This window comes from Cheilinus undulatus, linkage group 18, assembly GCF_018320785.1.
Source record: "Cheilinus undulatus linkage group 18, ASM1832078v1, whole genome shotgun sequence".
In the NCBI taxonomy this organism is placed as follows: Eukaryota; Metazoa; Chordata; class Actinopteri; order Labriformes; family Labridae; genus Cheilinus; species Cheilinus undulatus.
Window position 1 is genome coordinate 12,275,957 of NC_054882.1, and position 25,366 is coordinate 12,301,322.

The following is a 25,366-nucleotide window of genomic DNA, read 5'->3' on the forward strand; positions in this document are numbered from 1 at the left end:
TTGGACCAGCATGATTCATTCATTTATTTTCTCTGCTATAAACAGACACTACAGCTGCGCTGACCCTTTATATTGACTGTTGACTGGTCCGATCACGTCTCCTACAGGCCCATTTACCCTCTCTCCCATCCCCACTCAGCTCCTGCTTGAAAGTGAAGGTATTTGGAGAAAACAAAACATACTAAAAAGATCGACTAGAACTGTAAGTAAACGGCAAATTAAAAAAAAAAACAAAAAAAAACAGTCATTCAAGATGCTGCAAAAGTGTCAAAGACTCTGCGGTCCCTATAGGAGATGGTCTGATGAATGGTGAGTGTACAGCTGCATCATGAGGAGGAGGAGGGGACAGAGCAGCCGAGGCTGGTGTGTGACAGGTTAGCAGAGGTGTTACAGGTGAGCCTGAGAGTGAAGAAGCTCTGTAGAATATCATAATTTAAGCTAAAAGCATTATTAGACCGTGGGTCCCTTTTATTTAAGAAGAAAACAATGTTTGAGATTAAATTTGTAGCTCTTCTATGATCTGAAGAATGGAAAGATGGTTAAGTCCTCTGACTACACCTTAAAAGTACTTCACTGAGACTTATTTTACTTTGTGTGTTCATGAGTTTTGATAAGCAGCTTTACGTGTGTGTTTATTGACATCATGCCAGTAAATCTACTGGGCTGATGACAGTAATTTCTTACCGTCAGCATTTATTTTACATTTGGGCATTTTTTAGTTTGAAAATAGAAAGATGATAATAATAGAAGACATTGTTTAAGTAATTACTTGCTTTTTCTCTTGAGTAGGGCAGGTGTGTCCACCTTACTCCCCTCTGACCACATCAGAACAGTGAAACACCAGTAGATGTGTCTGTGCCTTACTGCTGAGCTCTCAGCGGAGACTTCTCCCAGTAATCTGTAGTGTAATTCTCTAACTGTATTTAGTCTTTCTTTTTGTATCATCCTGTTGTGAGTCCTCTTGGTGTAAAGGGATGTTTGTGAGCCTTTATGTCCCCCATGTGAGGCTGATATTCTCTGCTTTAGTGTGAAGGATCAGGAATGATCTTCAAGTGATTTAAACTTAACTGACCATGTACATGTGTGATGATGAGATCTGTTGTTCTGTTAAGCTGCTGTGAACAACAGAGGAGTTAACTTCTAGAAGTCTAAAATTAGACACTACATAGTGGTATTATTCAGTAATGTTCTATTAAGGTCAGTATCTCCATCTGTTGTGGCTTGTTGGGCTTGTTTACCATGCTATGCTCTCAGCATATTTTTGGAGCATTCAGTATCTTTGAGCTTAGTCTAGAGAATTTTCTGGACATTATCTGTCGTTGTTTTGGGTTGTTGACATGAACGAACATTTGCATAAAGAAAGCATTTTGTCCACTTGTGTTGATAAGGGTATTTAAATCTTGAGAAACAGTCCTGTAAGGTACATTTAGAACAGACAAGTTTAATTTGTTAACAACAAAGAGGGTAAAAATGTAATTTAACTACATGGGCCATTAAGCAAATATAAATCCTTAAAAATGTTAATCTGCATTATTATCTCCAGGCTATTCTCTGTTTTTCTGGACATTTCTACGGCGGGTTCAGGTGTTAAAAGTGACGACACCCGGCATAAACCAAACTTACAGAGAGAAGCAGCATCATGGAGCTGACTACAAAAATAAAGACTGTGTGTATATAAATGTAAGCAAATGTGAGGGAGAGCATGAGGGGGGCCTGTGCATATGATTGCAAAGCTGCCATGAAAGCTCTGATCATTTTATGGTAGCGGGGGGCAGATTAGTGCTTCCTGACTGCGGTGCTGTGCTCTGATTGGCTGAACAGAAGCACATGTTCTTCAGGGAGCCAGGACGCAGGATTTATAAACAGGGTGCATGCAGGCAGACTGGGGAGGCATATGGGGACAATTTGGGTAATTGGGCTGTGACTCGGCACAGGGGTATTACTGTACCAAAGAAGCCCAGACTCAGAGAGCTCTGACAGCTAATTGGCCGGGATATTTTTACAAATGACAGCAGCCTCTCTGGTCCGGGCCTTTCTCAAATGGCCGGACACCCTGAGAGCTGAGGTAAATCAACAACTAATCCTCTCTCTTTTTTTTAAGTGGGATATGGGGAAGGGGGCTAACATACCCACGGCCTAAGTACACCCATCAACCCACTTCCTAACAGCCTTAAGCAAACATCCTCTCACACATTCACTCCCAACACAGGCAGAGAGCTATCTCCCTGCTCTGTGCTGGTGAAATGGTGATACCAGAGACGCCTGAGCTGGGCCGCCTCCATTTGAATATGGACATGTTTGAGTTGCCAGCCCATCGCTCAGGTTTCTCACAAAAGAGCTTGGAGGAACGCCACTCTGTGCTCAGCCTGTAAGCCTGTCTGAGGCCACAATATTTATCCTTTTCTGCCTCAACAACAGCGGTTGTTAGCCTCTCACAAACAGAATCATTCCATCAATGCTCATACCAGAGGATGAATCCCAAAAGCAACGGCTGCAATCTAAGACGAGAACTATTTTAGTCATCCGGCCACATAATTATCATTCAGAGGATGACCACTTGGTTCTCTGTGCAACATGCGTCACTGGAAAAATGTAGAAAATATAGCAAAGTCTGGGCTCCCACTGTAACCTCCTCTTTTGAAAACAGTATCGCAGTCTGCTTCCAATTAGTTCATTGGGGTTAATCTAATGCTCCAGTTTGTACATGTGGAGCCGGCGTATGGTAACGTTTCCGTTAAACAAAATTAACTTTTGTTTGGGCCATCAGGCTCTGCCGGATGTGTAATGTGAAACTTTGAGGATGTTATGAAGAGCAAACAGACGGGGTATTAGCAGGGCTGATCTTACAAGCTCCTCTCTGATTTTTAGCTTCCTCCCTGCCATGGCAGGCAGGATCACTAATCATACTGTCAAACACTCACAGCTCCCCCACTGTAGAGGTGGCTGGGACACGTGTGGATCATGTAGCCTGGAGTTAGCAAAAATTAGGTGAAGTCAAGGTTACCAACATAATGAAAGCTTTAGTGGTGGGTCGGCCGCTTCGTATAGGTTTGGATGGGTAGGACTGGAATACAAAGACTGATCACAGATACTGAGAGTAGTATTACCGGGTTGGTTGGAATAGCATCCTTGACATTGAAGTAGAAGCCAAAGTAGATCATGTTGAATACTCCATGGCGTCCGAGTGTCGATGTTAACCCTTTATTCAGGCCCTTCAATCCAAATCCATCTGACTTTAGAATGCGTCTTGCCTGGGCGAAGGCGGATGGTTGCTGTGTTGGAGAATTCAAAAGAACATGTCAGATGCTTGAAAAAGAACACATTAGGAGCGGGTTATGAAACAGGAAGGCATTTCATCTCTAACTACCTCTTTGAAGGCGTCTCTGTTGGCCTGGAGACTGACTTTCACCACCTCGAACGGGTTGACGACAACAGCCTCAGTCAAGCCTGAGCCCAGCCCTGCTACAGACAGCGCCTGGGGGGAGGATGGACGTGATTTAGGAGGTGAGAATGTTGAGATAATATTCAGGTACAGGAAGACTGAATAAGACACATTAACCTGCACATTCTCACCTCCTAAATCAGAAGGTTAGACAGTTAGAATATAGAGTTATTTTAACTCTGCTAAAGGTCTGATTCAACACCAAGACAGTTATTCCTCAAAAAGAGTTAGTGCTAATCACATATGAACATCAGATTCTCCTGTTACCTCTAGAGTGTTGATTAAAAACCATAACAGGTGTTAATGCCACACCCAGAAGAATGCAGAATCAATATCTCAGGATTAAACTACTCAGAGTTGATATCTAAGGGTTAAACTACTCAAAGTTGATATCTCATGGTTAAACTACTCATAGCTGATGTCTCAGAGTTAAACTACTCATAGTTGATATCTCAGGGTTAAACTTCTCATAGCTGATCTCTCACTGTTAAAATACTCAGAGTTGATTTATCTCCCAAAGTATCATTTTAACCCCAATATGTAAGATGTCAATTGATCTAAGCTCCACCCACTTCCATTCCAAACTGGGGGATATGTTGGCAGAGTTTCCCATCATGCACTTGTGCAGAGTGTTCAGATGCTACCTGATGTTCTATGATCCCTGCTGGGATTCCTTTGCTCACATATCTGTTGGATTGTTGTTTTTGATGTTAAATACTTTTGCACCATGAGTGAAGTTATCCACCAAGTTAGCAAGTTCCTGCCTGTGAAAATGGAAGTGCCAAAAGTAAAGAAGGTGCAGGTTCTTCATCCCAACACATTTCTTGTCTTTGTGTCTATCTGTTTCATCCTTGTCAGAAGAGATTCAACTTTGCCATGAGTGTTTAATGTGGGGTGGCAAACTGTATGTATGTATGTATCCAGTACGTAAAATTCCACCATCAGAGGGCTCTCAACTAAACATAGCACAATACAACAAATACACACTAGCGCTGCCCTGCTCTGTTTACAACTTGTTTAAATCCAGGACTCTGTTCAATGCAAACAGACCTTCATTAGAAGTATTTACTAAACAGAAAACAGACATTTTATTTCTAAATGTATCATACTGAGGTAGAATGACCTTAAAAGTGCACTTCCACATTCATGCTGGAAGCAGTCCCAGACCGCACATGTGCTCTGGGATCTAAGGCTGTGCATGCAGCCCAATGTCACCTCCAGCATGAACATGGAAGTGCGCTTTTCAGTGCTTTTCTCCCTCATTATGAGAAATGAAAAAATGAAAACAAAACATCTGTTTTCTGTTTAGTAAATATGCCTTATGAGTGGGCTTATTGATATTGATACCCTTATCAATACTACTTGTTGATCCAAGTCCTTATCAACAGCACTATTAATAGTTTTTTATTATCTGGTGAAGAAAAAAATGAGGACAGAAGTGGTCTGAGCTGAGTAGAGCTTGACTTTAAAAGTTATGATTCAGTCTGTTACATATATTTTATATCCCTAAAATAAAAACACATTCTTTATCTTCACAGTTCTAATTATTGAAGGTTCTTGTCAAAAACTGTTTTTTAATGTGATATTTTAACACATTACATTCAGGATATGTTCATCTAATTTACTGTAACCTGAATGCATCATATATGTCTGCTCATTCATTTTAACTCTGCTGATTCCACCACTGATTTCTACACTGGATACATTTTCTTAAACTAACAGGACTACCTTCAAGGTCTGGGAGCACTTTTCCACATGTATGTGAACAGATGAAGCCAGTGTTATGATTTGATATGATTTATGATTTTTAGCCAGATAGAATGCATGCTACTAACAGTTGAAGGCGTTTTCTCCTCAGGCTGACAGTTGAAGCTCGTTTTGGGTTGATGTGATGCACAGTGCTGATGTGCTATGAGCCGATGTTCTCCTTGTAAAAACTGATGTCTGTTTGGCCAGTGATAAATTTTAACTATCAGAGTTGCTGCAGCTCTGTCATGGTGTAAACTAAGACTTGTGTACTTTTAGCTGTATATAGTGTGGACCAGTATAGACTCTGTTAACTCTATAGGAGCTAAATTAATAGTTTTGCTGATAAGTCTCTTGTGTTTCTGCGTACTCGGCTACAGGAGCTGAATGCTGCATGGAAGTTTCGATTTCACAAACTCGTTCCCCAGGTCCTTTTGTCTCCTCTCAAAATGAAAATGTGTTTCTGTCACATCTGTCAGTGCGTTCGTTTGACAGAAGTTTGAAGACGAAGACACCTGTGTTTGTTATTATTTGACAAAAAGTTAGCTGACAGACGGGAGGGAGAGGAAGGAGGAAACAGGAATGTGAGCAAACTAAATAATGGAAAATAAAAGGAAGAATATTTGATTCTAGGAGTCTGGCATTCATTACTCTCTGATCAACTTTAATTCATTCTGAGGGAACAATACTCGTTTACGAAAGTATAACCTGGTCTGCTTATTAACAGTGAATGCTGCAGTGCTACTTGACTTTGCATTAGGCTCTTTAGGTCTGAATATGACTGTTTAGGTATGCATGCATGCTCACAGAGAAGCGTAATGGGAACATGTCAAGAACGTGTCTATAGCTCATTACTCTTCCTGGCTCTTTATCCTGCTGTCAGGGCCCGGGGACCCATCCTCTCAGACATGCCTAGTGATGTTTACACAGCCAGCCGGCCACGTTTTAATTCCTTATTTGTGTTATTACTGTGTGTGTCCTCATTAATCAGAGTGAAGGCATTCAGCTGTGCCAGCTGAATAGGAGAGAGAGGGGGGTCGATCTAATTCACTCGCCTAATGATCTGATGTGATTACGGCACTTGATACTGAGGGCCTCTGGGGGAAATGAGGTTGGAGCCACTTGAGGAAGGAGAAGATGAAGAGATAGAGGAGGAGGTGAGGGAGGGAGAGGAGGGTATGATGGATGGGACAGGTAAACATTTCTCCACCACTGGCTGTAAAAACAAGACGAGGATACGCGCCGTGCTGGGGCAGCCTCTGTGGTGCGTTGCAGGTAAGTCATCCATCAGGGCTGACACTTGGCTGCCACCTGAATAGGTGGTGTGTGGTGACCACACCCCAGCAAAGCAAATCTGTCTTTCTTAAAACTCTGACTCAATACAACAGAGAGCAGATTAGTCAAGACGGATGAAACTGCTTGTATGTGTCACCTTTCCAAGGAATTAACCACCACCGAGCAAACAGATCAGGAGTTGCTTTAATAAGAAAGTGTCACACTTCAGTATTGTTTGGCTTACTGTCTTATCTGTTGGTGTCCTGGGCGTTCACATCCTTATTAATCGGAATATCACCTTAATCGTTGGTACTGTAACAAAAGAACCTCTGTTCCACTATCACAACAGAAATCTGACAAGTCTCCTTTAATTCAACATGTCACATTGTCATCTGATCTCCTGATCTATTACAACCTCCCCCCCCTTCCAGTGTAAACTTTAACGTTATTTGATGGTCACATCCTGGTCAGGTGGAACTGCTACAAGCCAACGTTAGTAACCAGGCAATAACAAGTGGAAGGGAGAAGTGCTTGCAAAATTAAACTGTGGGCCAACCAGGGAAAATAAATAGATTTTTAAAAATTATTCCATGCAAATCTATGAAAAATAAAAAAACTGACATATCACATTGGCATCAGTATTCAGACCCTTTCCAATAACACTGTAAATCTAGCTCAGGTTTCTCAATTTCTCTGATTTTTGCTGAGATGTTTTTTTACACCTTGATTGGAGACCACAGCACTGGGGAAGGCTACAAAAACATTTCTGCCGCTCGAAGGTTCCCAAGGGCGCAGTGACCTCCAGAATTCTCACATGAAAGAAGTTTGGACCAACAAGGACTCTTCAAAGAGCTGGTCACCATCGAGGGAGAAGGACAGGAGAGCAAGAAACTGATGGTCACTCTGACTAAGCTCTGTGTGAAATCTAAGTGGTCTTCCATTTAGTTTTATTGTATTTTATTTTATCAATTTCTACTGCTTTGCTTTATTTGCAATTGCTGTTCTCTCTTTTAGAACAACTGTAATGACCAAATTTCTCCCAGGGTTAATAAATTATTTCTGATTCTGATCAATCATTACAGACCAGATTTATTAGCAAAAATGAAATGTATTTAAATAATGAATATTTAGGAAAAATGTATTTCCATCACTAAATGTAAGCTGTTAAATAATTAGCAAACTAGATAGTAAAATAACATACTACTCAGAACATTATCACACATATGTGACGGGCAGTCATGTCTTTTCCCTCTGTATTTCTGAACAGATTTATGATACAGTAAATGATGTCAAATGTTATGTATGTAAAGTCAATCAGAGTTAAGATCATCCGATGAAGGTAGCTTATATCTAATGTAGTGGTGGAACTCGATTAAAAAAATTAATCTAATTAATTAGAGGCTTTGTAATTAATTAATCTCAATTAATCGCATATCAATATTTGACACAAGAAGCAACATTTTTCAAATGAAATGGATTTTGGTATATGGCTTAATCAAAGAATAGACACATAAATGAGCTTAAACAACAAAATCGTGTTGATTTTCATCACTGAGTGTTAACATGAAGTGCAATATGAATAAGGAATATTATGATTGCATTGTTTGAAGTTTTCTTTCTGCATGGCAGTTCATAATTTGGGTCAGACGACACTATCTGTAGCACCGCTTCTAGCCCCTTATCTTCTACCACCGAGAGCCGTCGACAGTCCACTTCAATCCATTTTGCCAGTGAGTTTGTTAATTTGTCAGTCGTGGACTTACTCACTTTGGCTCTGAACCCAGTCATCTTGTCGAGTGTGGATTGGCGACACTGCCTGCTCAAACTAGGAATGTTGTCTGTGCTAGCTGCAGCATGTTTGGCATTGAGGTGGCAGCGGAGGCTACAAGAGCTCTGGTGATAGGCAAATTCTTTTTTGCACAATTTGCACACAATTGTGCTTTTATCCAGGTGTCCATCCGGTAGTTTTTTAAAACTAAATTTTCCGCCCACCAAACCCAGCAATGACTTCTCATCGGTTTCCATGGTGTTTGTCGTGTTGTGTCCTGTGCATCAGTATTATGGGTATACCGGGAACTTGTGCAATGAGAAACGTTCCGCGCTGTTTTGGAGTGCAAAAATAAATTGAGATTAAATGAGTTATTTTTTATCGTGTTATTTTTTCTGTAACTAGTTAATCTTAATGAACGCGATAAAGTCCCAGCCCTAATCTAATGTTTTAAATCCCATCCTCTCTGCTGCTGTAACAGTCAGAAGTAAACACAGCAGTAGCCAAAGTAGCTACATGGTACTGTCTATAGGTAGTGCAGTCCTGTATGCACCTTTAATCAAACCAGTATGAAGGTGTTCTCTTTATCTCTGATAAAATCTCTGACAGCAGCTAAACCAGATCTGTTTCTCAAATCTGTGACTGTCCTCTCTTTGGTTTACATCTGTGTCAGGACTTCACTAATCTATCTGTAAGGGTTTAGTGTCTAAGTTTTCAGAGAGCACTGAAATGTTGAAACATCAGATGCATTAGAAATGGCAGATCACACCCAAACACTCAGAGACAGCACAGTAAAGATTTGGGTTCAGCAAAAATGAGAACCAAGTGAGAATTTTAGAACACGAGGATCTAAGGCAGTGGTACTCAACCTTACTGTTCCCATGAGCTACAATCCAAAACAGGAGCAGGGGTAGAAGAATTTAAGGTATAAATCTAAATTACATTTCAATGTTTAAGATGTATATTTTGAATACTACCAACACTTAATAAATAGCATCAAATTAGACTTTGAGTCTCTGAGGAGGACCCCTAGCCCAAACAACAAGGTCCCAGACCCTCAGATATCCCCAGCATGTCTTCATATCAAACCAATTATATTAATGCAGATCCACCGATATACTGAAACTATGAACTGGTGGATTACTCTGTTGTTAAAAGGGGTGCAATAAATGAAAATGTCTGATTTATCAAAAGAACAGATACCAGCATACATTTTTATTTCAATAAGATCCGCCCAGCCCAGGGGCATGTCGAATGATATGATATGGTGTAGTCCGGGCTGGAGAGCCAGAGGTTGAGCATCACTGATCTAAGGCATCAGGACTAGACGGGTCTGTAGAAGTCATCTCAGCAGACTTTTTTCTTCTTTCAGACTCAGTGGATTTATTTTAGCTGGCTAACAATAACCACTTAGCTCTATGTCAAATCAAATATGGTCAAACAAATGTTTGCATTGACTGAGATGTGTTCAAAGGATTTAATGTAATGACAGTTTACTCCGACTAAACACAGCACCTGTCCTGACACCGACTGCACAGATAGGCCTTTCAGACTGGCAAGGCTCTGTGTCGGTTCCTGAACCTAATTTTGGACCGGCTGGCACATTCAAACTCAAAAAAAAAAAAAGAAGGTTTATCATCAGTGGCTGTGTCTTATTCTAGGTTGTGAAGACGAGGAGAAATGTAGAAAAAGAGGTCTGCTGAGGAGACAGAATGTTTTATTGTGATCTTGGCGTCGACAGAATTCCAGGTGAAGTTGGAGAATTAAACGAGGAAGAGTAAGTTATATGGCAAACTTGTGGAAGAAATGTTGAAGGCTGGGTTCACCAGAGCTCCAGACCTAGCAATTAATAAACTCATGAAACTGAAGAAGGAATACCGGGGAGGCAAGAAAGACTTGGGAAAAAGTGGAGCTGGAAGTGGTGAGACATATCCATCACATCCTCCCACTCTGGTTCAGCTTAAACTGCTTTAAACGCTGTTTGGTGAACCAGAAAGCACCAAGGTTCTCTCCAGAACGGAGCCAGAACCAGAACAGTATCTTTCTGAAAGCATTAAGAGAGGTAGAAACCAAACTTTCCTCTGCTTGCTCTGTTACCTGGATTAAATCTCCACTAATTTAGGTTCAGGTATTATCAAGTGTGAGCTCTATATGCCTGTTAACTTCAGAAGCACCATCTTGTTCTGTGTGTGAAATGTTGTATAGAAATAAAGTTTGACCTGACATGAGTCAGTGGAAGTGAACCGTAACCCTAGAAGTAGGACACATGATTCATATCTGACTTTTGCAATCATGGAAATTCCTACACAGAATAATCTACACATCGGCTACATTAGGTTGGACAGGTATGGGAGCATTTCTATGAGATTATGCAACACAGAGGCACCAAATTCTCCTCAGTTTGTTCTGACTTTACCTTCATTATATAATCAGTAGCTGACATTTAACTGTGCCTGTTAGTCATCAAGGATGCTTAACATATTAGAGGCTCTGTTCACTTAATCCCTGCTTGAAAAGTTACCTTTAATCCTGCCAGTTAAGAGATAACCTGCAGTGCTGCTATAATGACAGTATTTTATAAGGTGAACTCTCACCAAAATTCTTAACAAAACTGAGAGAATGTTGGACCAAAGGTCTGGGATAACATTCACAGACATAAGGTTTAAATTTGTAGTAAATCTGCTCATATATAGCATGTATTCTAACATGAAACAGTAGTGACAACAGCATGTTCCCATCTGCAGTGACAGGATAAATTTACATTTATTATTCAGCTGCTGAAATCATTCTTGGCATGGGTCTTTGTTTTCACAGCATCTGACGTTGATTTCTGACACTGGGTGGAACGCCTTTCCCTGCTGCTGTGCTCCACGTGTGTTTATTTTCCAGGTACGAGTGTATTCAGGTGTTTCTGTGCGTAAAACTCACCAAACCAGGAGACAAAGGGGTCAAACTCAGCGCCTTCTTGTACTGCTCAAAGGTGAAGAACTGCAGAGGGAAGGTGAGGATAAACAGAGGGATTTAGTGACGTCTCTACACATGTGGATGCTCACAGTTAGAGGCAGCTGTGTAAAAACAATCAGCTGGTAAAGGGAACATAGTGATGCTTGTTAATAGCACGTTAAAATTAAGTCGTACTGGAGAAGTCTGACGGTCTTTAAAAGGAGACACATCCTATGATTTGTTTATTTGATCAAAGGGCAAAACGCCAGCAGAGACGTTTTAATCGGACCTTTAATTTGCTCTAATTCTTCACTCCAGACGGTTCTCACCATCAGCTCTCTTTGTTCGCTGTGTGAGCGATTACACCATCGTCTCAGTGTGAGTACTTATTTTTAAGTTCTCTCATTACTGAGCACACCCCCCCCTTCTACTGCCCCATTATGTATATGTTAGTGTGAAGCGAGTGATGCTAAGCCTTCCTACAAACAAATATCAAAAGATGAGGCTCGGAGAAAGGCTTGCTGTAATGCTTGTAAGTCAATATTTGGTCGGCCAACAGAACAAATAGGAGGAGGCAGACCGGGAGGGCGTCATGTGTTTAATCAACATGTGTGTACCACGTTAGAGCAACTGCGGTCGGAGTGTTTTCATATGGCAGCAGGGCAGCTCCTGGTGAAACCAGAGGCTGAGCTACGTAGAACAGCCAGAGAATCTTTGTGGTTTAATGTAATCCAACAGACATGTCCTTTATCTCACCTTGACCGCTCGCTTTGGCGTCTCTGCCAGGATGGGAGGCAAGATTCCTTTGTAGAAACCAAAGACTCTGTAAAGACAGAAGGGAGGATGGTTAGTGAATCGGTGAATGAATCTGCTGTGTTGGTCATCTCACTGGACACCACACACTAACAGCACTGGTAAATCTGCCATTACTGGTCACTATGTAGAGTCTCAAATTCACTAAAATCAGTCAAGATGTTAAAAATCTTTAATTGTGTTTGACTTTAGGTGGAGATAGCATTTCCAATACATGAGTGGCCCCAGGAATGTGAAAAGAAAAAGGATTTTTTTAAAACAGACATAAAGCAAATACATTCTTCCTAAAATTACAGTTAGTGCAATTAAACCTAAACTTAAACAAGACAGAAAAGTCTAAGACTGAAACGTGTCATGCTCCAAAATGCTGGATCCTTCATCTCCCATCATGCAGCCAGTAAAACGTTTTTAGACCCTCCTTGTCTTGTAAACACCCATGTCTTTTTAAACTCCACACCCACAGTTTGAACCAAGGCTTTGTTTTAAAGTTGGAGGTCTTCAAACATGTGCTGGTATAACTTTAATAACATGATGAGTTATTTTTCTCAGACATAAAAACATGTAGAAGTTCCCTTTAACTAGTCATCTTACATGGCACTGCTCCAGCATCACACCAAGGGCACAAAGTGGAGCCAGAGAGTAAAAGGCTGCTGTTTGGCAACAGCACAACACAGATATGTTTTCAAACCACAAACCACGGCAAACAAGTTCTATAAGAATCTGTGGAGGAAATGATTTAAAGGTTGATTTCAGCATTTGATATACTGGATGTTTCTATAGCCAGTAGCTGTATAATTTTAGTCAATTTAGTCGTTTTCCTTTCCTCAATCATACGTCCAGCCATGATTTAAAGCTGACTGTAGGCAGGAAAACTAACAGAATGATACAGTGAGTTATGTACTGCATATAGAGATGTTTACCTACATCATACACAGGCTTTATTCTAGGGGCAGTCGTCTGATGGAGTATATTTATACAGTAAATGGACAGTTTGGTTTGTTTATGTCTGAAACATGGACAGAAATATGAGTCTGTGCCCTTTAAACTTCTTATTGAGCTTTATTCTCCAGTGCTGATTATGAAACACTAAAAATAATCATGCATTTAATAAAGAAAGAAGAGTTTAAGGCCACGAGTCACTGCTAGCAGCCACCAACAGCTCTCCATGGCCCTGTTTACTTCTTACATTTATGATGTATTCTAGACATCTGAATGCCATCCGACCACTCTTAAGTTCATATATTAACAGCATGTCTTCAGTGATACTGAGACTCACTTGCCTGCCTCTTATGCAAACAGTCCATACATCATTTCCATGCTCTCTCATTGTGGTATAGTGTCTCTACAAGCTGCTGGCAGTAAGAATGACTGGGGGCAATTAGCCACAACTTAAGAGTCCAGCTGTGCATCTTTAACAGTTTTTCTCCCTCATGTTGTCATAAACATGATTTTAAAGGACATGGTGGCACACTGTTAAAAAATAAAAGTTATATGGTGATGGTTGGATGGAAATGACATCTCAGTTCCAGCTCAGTTCCCCTTTTTTCTGTTGTGTTATTGTTATAAAGAAATTATAAAGGTAAATGATACCAACTGAAGAGCGGTTCAGGAGCCAGAAAAGCATCTCTTATTACTGAGCTGAGCCAGATAATCCAGATTTCCAAAAAAAGCCACAATCCCCATCACTCTGAGCGAGGCGTGCCAGTACACGTGCATCTACAGAACCAGTCCAGTATAGTTGGGAGGGCTGGTTGCTGTCTGAGCTTTCGGTTTCTAATTGTTTTTTTTAGTACATATTGAGGTGCATCCAAATATAGCATTAAAGGTCATATATTTTACCCTTTTAAGACAAGTTTATTTTGGTCTCAGAGGTCCCAAGAACATGCCTGTGAAGTTTGTTGCTAAGAAACCACTCCAGCATTGGATTTTTGCATGTCTAAAGACCCCTCTGATTCCTCCCTGCTCAGAACGAGCTGTTTCTGCGTCTGTGGCTTTAAATGGTAATTAGCTGTCTGACTCCGCCCCTGACCAAATCCCTCTCAGGAAATGGATGTGGCACTCCTGATGATACAGTTTAAGAGACACTTTTATCCAAAGTCATGGACTTGACTGGGATTCGAACCATCAATCTCCCAGACAAGAGTCAGCAGCGTAACCCACAGCATCGCAGCTGGAGGAAGAATTCACCATGAGTGAGTGGGAGGGCTTGAAATTCATACCCTGTGACCAGGGCATGACCTCAGTCTGTTTGAACATGACCAGTGTAATCTGTCTCTACATAATGGGACTGCTTCAATTTCGGGACTGCTTCAATTTTTTTCTTTATTGACACGATAAATAAGTCAAACAATTGATTGATATAAAAGCAAACATGATCATATCATTGGTCTCTGTTGCATCATGCTACTTCCTGTCGTTCTTCCTGTCCCTCAGGAGAATTCCCCTCCTTCTGTCTGACAGGAATAGTCTCCTGCTGTGAGGCACGAATGTGAAAAAGCACCTGAAGAAGATTTCAGGTAGCCACCTGAATTTTAAACCCATTGTGAAAACATCAGCCAGTGTGGTCTGCTTTACTGTGTATCCCCTCATGTTTTAGGCAGGCGAACAACACTTTGTAATACAACACTGAATATGGTCAAAGGTTAGTAGTACACTGGTTTCAGTGATGGAAATCTAAATTTAAAAGTGTTTCTTAAACACGACATTTTATGTTAAGTTGGTGAATCAGAGGAAAGTAACGAGAGAGAACGTTCTAGTTGATCTTAAAGATGGACTGAGAGCCTTTATGTTCATTTTTATTATTGTCATGAGCATCATGGAGGTGTCCTGAGCTGTCTTTGATGAAATTAGATCGTAATATGTTTTCTGTTTAGTAAAGAGGGCATGGAGCAAAAGGCATGTTTCTATACAATCACTGGAGAACTGCATACATGTGCATTTCCCTCACTCTTCATTTCAGTGAAAATATGGGAGGACTGCTCTGCAAGTCTGAACTTGAGAAGTTCACAGCAGGTCAGACAGATGAGGTCAGCCGAGTTGTTGATCACATAATTTAACTTAGTTGTTGTCAATGTGTTTATTCTAAGCGTCATTCCTAATCAGACAACACCTACCTGGGAAATTAGAAGGCAACAAAAAATATGTAGAAAAGGAGTGTCTTTAGCTGAAACACACACCTGGCAGGTAAAGATATCCAAGCGTCCTGACAGCAGTGATCTTCCTCTCTGCTCTCATTCCTAAATGTTGTTTTATGGGGACTGTCTCAAAGTGAAACAGGTACAACAGGTCTAATTCTTTAAACAGGAGAAACACAAACAAACAGAACATCATCCATCACCATCTTCTGGCACTAATTAGCATGTGCCTGGTAACATAGGTATAAATTAAATCCATGATCTCCACCCTTGTCCATTCTAAACACAATTAACTAATGACCTGTGAGAGGAGGTCAAGGTTGTGTTACACAGAGGTCAAACAGAAGCCATCCAGATCAGAATGTGAACCAAAATAACTCCATAAAATAGAGATACACTGGTCTCTAATAGATAATCATAAACACACATAAAAGCTAAAAAAATAAGTTAGAAAATTAGAGTCAACAACAGTGAAGTGTCCATAAATGTTCTAATGGCCGTTATAAAGAGGGCCCCCTTCCTCTCATCGGCCTTCAGGTTACAGAGAAACATGAGGGAGGGAATATTGATAGTGCACACAGGTCTGTGGACAAAGAGGACAAGGTGACGTGACCGACTGTATCCTGTGAACAGCGGCTCCAGCTCTGTTGTGACAACACTCTCTACAAGTCAACAGAGATGATCTTGGTTGATTTGGTCCGAGTGTAAATATTTTTGCTGCCGGCACACATTTCAGGTGAATATAACCTGAGGACGGGCCATTAAACCTCCACAGCCGTCCAAAAAACGCAGTGAACCAAAACTAATTATCTAAACACTTGTCATCAGGTGACAGCGCCGACCTTTTTAACCCACACCCGAAGTAACAAGCAGACCCGAGCCATCATCATAATAATGCTGCAGGAAGGGATTAGTGCTGAGGAAGATTCCTCTTCAAATCCATCGCTCCTATTGTTTGTGTAAATAAGTTATTTCAGGCAGACGGAAGAGCTTTCCCTCTGCTCTCTTTGTCCATGCAAATAGTGGCCACAGATTTCCCGGGTGTGGTCAGGCTGGGCAGCCGCCAGGTGATGAAAAGGGAGTGAAATTTGTTACAGAACAAATATGGCCTCCAGTGAGTGGCCGTCATTTGAATCCTGATTTGATTTCCAATGTAAAGTACACACTAAGTCCCTTTTTGGCTTTTTTAAACAAATGTGGTCCTGACACACAGCGAGGGATAGGGAGAGCGTGTGTTTGTGTCAATGATTTGTCTTTCATTTTCATAAACCTTTCCTTTTTTAACAGCCTCCATCCATCTGGAGAAGACAGACCAACACAGACACGACTGGTTCAATAAACCAGCTGATATTGATTCTGACCTAACACTAAATTAAGTAACACTTGCAGAAACTTTTATCATTGCTATGGTAAAAAAAAAAAGCCCTTCCAGAGTAAAATCATTGTCTGCAGCATGTTTGCTTATTTCACAGAAGTGCTGTGTGGAAATCTGTGGGAAATCTGAGCTACCCAAGGGAACATTTTAACATGTAAACAGCCGGCATGCTTCATCTGCAAATATTTTCACTTACCACTGTCTTCTGTAACCTTGACTTTGTGACTGATAACATGCAGAACAACCAGCAGATTTCACTGATTTTACATTTACTGGTCTGTATTTACACAGCACTAACCAGTCTTTATCATACATCTTTAAATGTGATATTCAAATCTCTTTTTCACTCCATAGCTTACATTTTCATCCCCGTTGACTGCACTCTCGTGTTTTCTTTTGTATTCAATAATTGTGAATGAGTGTATTTCCTTAGACCCTTGGTTCCCAACCTGGGGTCTGGGACCCCTTTGGGGGTGGGGGTGCTGTCTGCTCTTAGGTTCACTCCAACTACCTAAAATCACGATAAAACCCATACAATGATTCATACTGAGGTCTTTCGCTAATAACACTTGAAGTTTGGGCTATTGTGTTTGGCTTTAAATGATAACGAAACAAAATTTATGTGTATTTTTGACAGCAATAAGTCACTTTTTTTCCATGTGGGTCCTGGGGAGGCATCGCTCATCTTTGACATGTGAAAGAGGAGCTCAGTGGAAAAAAGGTTGGGAACCACTGCCTTACTATTTGGCTTTGCCAGTGGTTCAGAATCAGAATCAGCTTTAGTGGCCAAGTAAGCTTACACAGCAAGGGATTTGACTCCAGTTAGCTTTGCTCTCAAAGTGCAGGAATTAAACAGTAAATATAAAAAGATATAATTAAGAAAAATCTAAAAATTAAGATTTAAATATGTACAGGCTCTTGTTAGGTATTTTAACCAATATGTACTGTCCATGTACAATGATTGTATAATTGCAAGGTGTGCAAAGACTGCCAGAATGCTAAATAGACAAATTAGAAGAAAATGCAATAATATGGCAGACATCCATAAAGTAGATAAAATAATTCACTGAATTTGCATTAATTAGTTCAAATTTGCATTTGAGATGGGGCATAGAGACATGACAAAGGGGCCAGGTGGCCCAACCAGGTTGTGGCCGGGGATGTGGACCCTCTAGAAATCTACTGTTAAACCCTGAATGTGAGTTGCACTGTTTTACAAGATGCAGTCTGTTTTGGGGGTGTTTCAGAGGAGAAAAGAGTTAAAGCTGTCTTCCTGTGTGATGATTTCCACTTCCTCCAGCAAAGTCCACAACTATAAATGACTGATGTTATTTTAGTACGTTCTGTTTTCACTAAGGCTGAGCAATTTAATCCAAATTTAGATCTAATTTAAATCAACATTCGTGATTTAAACCACCATTTGTCCTACTGCAATTTTTAAATCGCAGAGGGTGCAATATTTCTTCAACCTGGAACGTCTTAAAATATCAGTCTGATAGTTTTATTGGAGCAGAGATGTAAAGCGCTACACATCATGTAATATTTTCAATCTGTGTCAAAATTTAGATTTTCTCAAAATTGTTCAGCCCTATTTTTATCTATTTGATGCTGCATCGGTTATAATAAAGAATTAATTACTGCTGTCATTTATGTATTTATTTTAAATACAATGTATGTTTTGTCCCCCAATATTGCAATCCCAAATATTTCAGCCCTACTTTCATGAAGTTCGTTCCTACTGATATGGTAGTGGAGCTCTCTGCACAGCTCTCTGCTCTCTGCTGCCGACCTCCACCGGTCACTTACTGTTCTTGACTAAGGAGTCTTTTTTTTTTTTCAAATCAGCACTCCACAAGGTTTATTCTGTGAGCAGTACACTACTGTTGTCTCCAAATGAAGGGCAACTAGCTTCTAAGGGAGAAAAGCTGTTAAAAAGTGGCAGCACATTTTGAGCTATTCATAATGAATGGGACAACGATGCATGCAGTGATGTTAGCAGCTGTGCTGGTGGTAATGATGGCACATCTCAGTGTTTAATACGAGTACATTGGCTTACACTGAGCACTACACAGGCTGCAGAACCAGGTATTTAATTCCTGATCTTTTCAAACCATGCATGTTTACATCACCTGACAAATGCAGAAAAATAGATATTAATTAAACGACTATTTTTGCCACATTGGACCGTTAAACAGCAGCTGTGATAATATTTAAACCACTAAAACAAAGAACATCTGAGCCATTACATTACTTTCCAAAATGATGGACAGCTTTATGCACTAACCATTCTGGTCAATAATGCTGCTGTTTGGGAAGTGAAGGGCAAGAAATTCTTCCTTATTAAAGTACAGGAGAATGTTAATATCAGTATCAGGATCACTGTCAGCCATCAGTCAGTGTTCTGATGCTGTAATGTTAAAACACTCATACTTTGATGGGGTTAGCACGACATTTGATGTCAGGATAAGGAGAAGTCTAATCAGTGCTGCTGTATCAGGTAACATTATCATATATTTGGGTTTTCTTTGTCTGATGGAGTTTATAGAAGAATACTAAGGTGAAAAACAGCTTAATTTCTTTCAATTAGACCGGCTAAAACTGGTTAATCCTTATCAATAACTTCCTGCAGGACTAAAGAATTATCATATTTGTCTGACTTTCATTTTCTTTTAAATCTACATATGAAATCTGAATATAGTGTAAATTATTGATGCATCTGTGTTTGCACTCTTACATTAAAGTGAAATCTTTACATGATCATGATCTTTAAATCAAACTAAACTGAACTAAAACTGAATTGAAATTAGTGTTTTTACTTCAATTACAAAAAGCAAAGAAAAGTTAAAATGATGTTAATGGACTCTGAAGCAGGGAGATGGATGACTATCAATTATTGATGGAGCATTTTTTACTGTCATGGATTTATTGACCTACAGTCCTTTTAAACACATTACAGTAATTTGGGCCCATGCTTCAAATTAAACTGTGAATCAGGACACTTTAAAGTGCTTAACTGTAAAAACTGTGTAGTAATGTAATTCACCAGTTTACAGTCTGACTCCAACAATCACTCTCAGAGGAATAGTTTGACGTTTGGTAAAACATGTTTGTTCACTTTCTTGTTGACAGTTTTATGAAAGACAAACAGCCATGTCTGAGAGCTGCTATGCTCAGATCAGCATCAAGACAAAAACAACAAAAAGGGACACAACTGGCACGAGTAAAAACGGTTGCAAAACCCACTGCAGCACACTAATTAACATGCTGCATCTTGTTAAATCCTTTAAAAAAACAGAAGAGGAAAAACATCAGGGCTAGCAGTGAGTAAGTGTATCTCTGACTGTTCCTTTATGATTGCTGCCTCATAGAAACCATGGCTGATGCAGCGGAGTGAAACATGTGTAATCTAGTGGTCATGCTTATTTCAATGTAGACATTTTTACATGGGTGGTCCCAGCTGGAGCCCCCCCCCTCTGAACAAGCCTCACATCAGAGGTTTTTCTACTGTACAAATGCGCTCCGCTCTAACACATGGACCTTTTTCATATTCCTGTGGCCGTGCCCGGGGTCTCGACCCAGGCTGTGGATACCACACTTTACAAATGATGGAGAATAGAGACGTTTTGTTTCCCTCCAGACGGAAACACTTAACACAGGCTCACACTGCTACACCCACACAAAGGAGAGTGGCATGTTGGGAAATGCACCAATCAAGGCTTGGTGAGCTGAGTTCACACTGTCACACTCTTAGCAGCAAAGCTACATGATGTCATGTTAGATTCAAGCCAAATGTGAAAACATTTTCTATGGTTTTAATATTTTCATATTTGATTCTATTAAAGTTTCTTAACGTAACACTGGGACTAATGCTGCTTGTTTTGTCCAATGTGCTTTTACCTTTTCAAGTACAGTCTTTTTTGGCATAGTAAGACTGACCCTCTAGATGGCTGGTTGATTTACTAGTCGGTGAGCTGCAGAAGGTGCAACATTTCTCTAACCTGAATTGTGTGTCCAAGTACCAGTTTAATGCATTTTTTGCAGTAGATATCTTTTTTGTATGTTTTTCTTATTCAGAATGAGAATTACAAATATATAATCATTCCTTTCAATACAACGATTGGCATCCAGTTTGCAATAAGAGACAAAATAATCAACCTGACATGCCTACCGGCCTCTTGTTTCACACATCCATCTGGGAAACCTTCAATACTAAGCGTTTGGGAAACTACTTCAACTAGTCTACTATATTACTGAGCATCTACTTTTTGTTTCTGGTCTATCTGTAAAGACAATGGTGTCTTGTAAGTCTATTTGGGCTGGGCAAATTGTTTATGCTTGACATAATAAAATTTAATCAGTCAGTCAATCTATATTTGACACTATCAAAATGATCTTACAGCACTTCATATCCACTGATAAATCCTTATATTTCATATCAAAGTGTTTAATCTGGCTGCATTTTATTTCAAGCTGATAAATGTGAGTCTAGCCTGTTTGCTAAACTAGTTAGCAGCTTGGTCAGCTAGCACGCTGCTGTACGGTCTCTCTGAAATCTACCGCAAAAGTTCAGTTTTTTCAACATCGGGGCGCATTATTCCAGACAAAAATACTAAGGAGGAGAGGAGTTTTGCTGGTGCGTCAGACTTTATGGAGATTCCCACAGGAATTAATGCACTTCCTGTTGACTTATATCTGTAGCCATACGCATGTGGAAATGAGGCATCGCCGCTTTGCCTAAATCCCTGCTGCCTGATTCATCACTGTAATACGTGAATATGTTTGAGTTCTTTCATAGGCTTATTAAAAATGAATGTTAGTGTCTGTTACAGACAGAGAACACAGGCGAGACAGTGACAGTAAACTGCAATACATCAAGTGTCCACTTGAGGCTGGCTGCAAAAACACCAGAAGTCCCGTCTGAACAACTGTTAAAAAGCTGTTTTTACACAAGTAATAAACTGGTTTACAGCCTGGTTCAAAAAACGAAAATGTCTCATTAGCTAATGCCTTCATTTGCTCTCACTGTACAGGCGGTGAATTCTTTGGTACCACAATTGGTTAGATTATATTTAGGAAAAACCTCTCTGTGCACTGATTGGCGCATCTCATTTGATTGACAGATAGCTCAACAGGCAAAGGCTACCTCCAAAAGGACGGCTTTAGTGCTAGCTGAGCTGACAGGAAGTCAAGCTCAGTGGACGGGCTCTTGTCGCTGTTAGGTTGATCCAAAGTACGGTCGAGACAGCGATTCAAATTTGGAGCCCGCCACGGATTGGCTTCAAAAGCAGACGGCTGACGTCACACAGGCTTTGTCCAGTTCTTTCTACAGTCTATGGTCCTGACCTGCTGACTTTTCTTAGTTCATCTCAGTTAATGAACATCATATGGTGCTGGGACAGAATTTATGTACAGATATTACACAGCTCAGGCTGAAAAAGAGAGCCATGCAAACTTTATTACTATAAATAAGAAACAAAGCAATGATTTAACATTATTTTGTCTACAATTATAAACAGTTATTTTGCTGTGATCATTTAAATCATACGAACGGGGTCTACATGCTCATGCATGCTGATCTGCTCTGGCTCAGTTGTTATTTCAACACAATATAGTGGGTGAAAGTAATTTATCATGCTACAAAAAGCCTGCTGTGTTTGTTTCTAAGATTATTAACACTACCAAAAGGGTGCAATAAGAGCAACGTAAAATACTACCTCTGATTAGATTGATCCAGAGATTAATGTGCTGGTCCTTTTTTTTCAACCTCGTTGACTGGGCAGTGTGTGGGTGTGATTTCAGTCCACCAAGTTCTTCTTTGGTTGACTAAAGACATATTGCATAGAGCCAATTCATTACAAAACAAAAGATTCCTCAAACACTGTGGTAAAGGAACAGGTCTAGACTGTACTCTTTGTTATAGTATTAACAAAGACCCAGCACTAATCCACCATAAGCACAGCACTAAGCATCATTAATAAAGTTAAACTGGTGAGGAGAAATGTCCTGAGAAAACCTGAGGCAGATCCAGACTCATGTTGAACAGCCATCTGCCAAAATTCACTGTTATTCACCAAAAATACCGGGACAGATTCATGCCTGTAGAAATCTACCAGGAAATAAAGGCTGATTTTTCTTAGGTTTGGAAGATTAAATAAGAAAAAAAGTTGTTAAATATAGAAATAACTGCAAGTGCTCAAAATCAGGTAGAGTTTAAAATGTATAGTTATTGTTTCCAGGCCCTAAAGATGTTGTCTTACATGTGTCATACATGTTCACATTTCCGTGTTTTTCTTCCGTTTATTCACAGAGCTCCGGCTGAGAGCTCAGGTTTCCTCCCTCATCACCTCAGAGAGAGAAAATGAGGCCTGCTGTTGGCTCGGCTCTGCCATCAGCTGACTGCAGATGTTTATTTTTAATAATAATTCTACAACACTGAAGCCCAACACTATTTGTACAAGTTATAACTAAGTGGTTTGGCCTGGAGGTAATCCGTGTTATGCTACTGGGGAATAATTACAGCCTCAGTGAAAATACACTGTATGTTATAATTAGTGGAAGAGAAAGTGGATCTTCTGTCTGCGGGGATGCTCTGACATGTAGCATGGCTTTATCTCACGAGCCTTCACTGAAATTGCTCTCATAGTTGTAAATGCTGTGTAATTGGCAACCTTTTTATTGTGTGAGACTTCTTTGGAAGCTCTCCCTGAGGACACACCCAGAATGCATGCAGGAGCAGCGGTATTAAATTTCACCCTGTAAGACCGTGTGTGGGGTGAAGAGGGCACAGTAGCAGGATGGCTGCATGTCTGCTGAGCTACAGCCAGCATACCACTACCAACCGTCACCAGCAGGCCTCTTGACGTGCGCTCGCTCACACCTCACAGCAGATCAACTTTATATCCGCTGTAAAGCTGTCGACTCGCCGTAAACAGAGCGAGTGGCAACCACTTTCTCCTGCACCTGCACTGTCTCACAGTCCTGTCACCAGCAGGCAGAGGAGGAGGGAGCAAGGCACTGCGACTGTCTATAGTTAGTCTGAAAGTTTCACTTTTAAAATCTCATCTAATCCAATGAGGTACAATGACGACAAGTCACATTAAGTGGCTTGCTGCAGGATATTTACACAGGCTGTTGACAGAGACACTGTGGTTGTTTAAAGGCAATTAAATCTTAAATACATAAAGGTTTCAGAGCCATCAGACCACCCAACCAACATACCAATACTTCCAAGTTTCCAGTTTTTACCTTATATCAAGGTGCCTTTAGTTGCTTTGTTTCAAGGCTATGCTGTCAAAAATGCAGTTTTAATTCAACTGTGCATGTTGTCCATTATAAATAACCTGGAATGTCTTACCTCTGAATATTTGTTGTGTTGTAAATCGAGATTCGAATCTTAATGTCTTGAGAGGGAGAGATTCACAACCCTTAGTATGGTATGGAGTGGCGTTGTATCATATGGAATGGCATGAGAGGGCATGGCATGGTATGGTATGGAATGGAATGACATGGTATAGAAGGGCATGGCATGGCACGGCATGGCATAGCATAGCATGGCATGGCATGGCATGGCATGGCATTGTATGGTATGGTATGGTATGGTATGGTATGGTATGGTATGGCATGGCATGGCATGGCATTGTATGGTATGGTATGGTATGGTGTGGTGTGGTATAGTATGGTATGTTATGGTATGGCATGGCATTGTATGGTAGGGTATGGTATGGTATGGTATGGTATGGTATAACATGGAATGGAATGGCATTGTATGGTATGGTATGGTGTGGTATGGTATGGTATGGCATGACATTGTATGGTATGGTATGGCATGGTATGGTATAGCATGGAATGGAATGGCACTGTATGGTATGGTATGGTGTGGTTTGGTATGGTGTGGTATGGTATGGTATGGCATTGTATGGTATGGCATTGTATGGTATGGTATAGCATGGAATGGAATGGCATTGTATGGTATGGTATGGTATGATGTGGTTTGGTATGGTATGGTGTGGTATGGTATGGTATGGCATTGTATTGTATGGTATGGTATGGTGTGGTATGGCATTGTATGGTATGGTATAGCATTAAATGGAATGGCATTGTATGGTACGGTATGGTGTGGTTTGGTATGGTATGGTGTGGTATGGTATGGTATGGCATTGTATTGTATGGCATTGTATGGTATGGCATTGTATGGTGTGGTATGGTGTGGTATGGCATTGTATGGTATGGTATGGTATGGCACGGCATTGTATGGTGTGGTATGGCATTGTATGGTGTGGTATAGTGTGGCATGGCATTGTATGGTGTGGTATGGCATTGTATGGTGTAGTATGGTGTGGCATTGTATGGTATGGTATGGTATGGGACGACATTGTATGGTGAGGTATGGCATTGTATGGTGTGGTATAGTATGGTGTGGTATGGTGTGGCATTGTATGGTATGGTATGGTGTGGTATGGTATGGCATTGTATGGTATGGCATTGTATGGTGTGGTATGGTGTGGTTTGGTATGGTATGGTGTGGTATGGTATGGTATGGTGTGGTATGGTATGGTATGGTGTGGTATGGTATGGTATGGTGTGGTATGGTATGGTATGGTGTGGTTTGGTATGGTATGGTGTGGTATGGTATGGTATGGTGTGGTATGGTATAGCATTAAATGGAATGGCATTGTATGGTATGGTATGGTGTGGTTTGGTATGGTATGGTGTGGTATGGTATGGTATGGCATTGTATTGTATGGCATTGTATGGTATGGTATGGCATGGTATTGTATGGTATGGCATTGTATGGTGTGGTATGGTGTGGTATGGCATTGTATGGTATGGTATGGTATGGCACGGCATTGTATGGTGTGGTATGGCATTGT

General features: G+C 40.5%; 1 protein-coding gene across 1 annotated transcript in view; it reads right to left on the reverse strand.

Moving 5' to 3' along the window:
- slc25a21 (solute carrier family 25 member 21) overlaps positions 1-25,366 on the reverse strand; it is a 189,870-nt gene that overhangs the window by 46,407 nt on the left and 118,097 nt on the right. Inside the window, exons 5-8 of the mRNA XM_041812631.1 lie at positions 11,931-11,997; positions 11,160-11,219; positions 3,368-3,475; positions 3,108-3,272 (exon numbers count right to left, since the gene is read on the reverse strand). Coding sequence (XP_041668565.1) covers positions 3,108-3,272; positions 3,368-3,475; positions 11,160-11,219; positions 11,931-11,997 — 400 coding nt within the window. The remainder of the gene's footprint in view (positions 1-3,107; positions 3,273-3,367; positions 3,476-11,159; positions 11,220-11,930; positions 11,998-25,366) is intronic.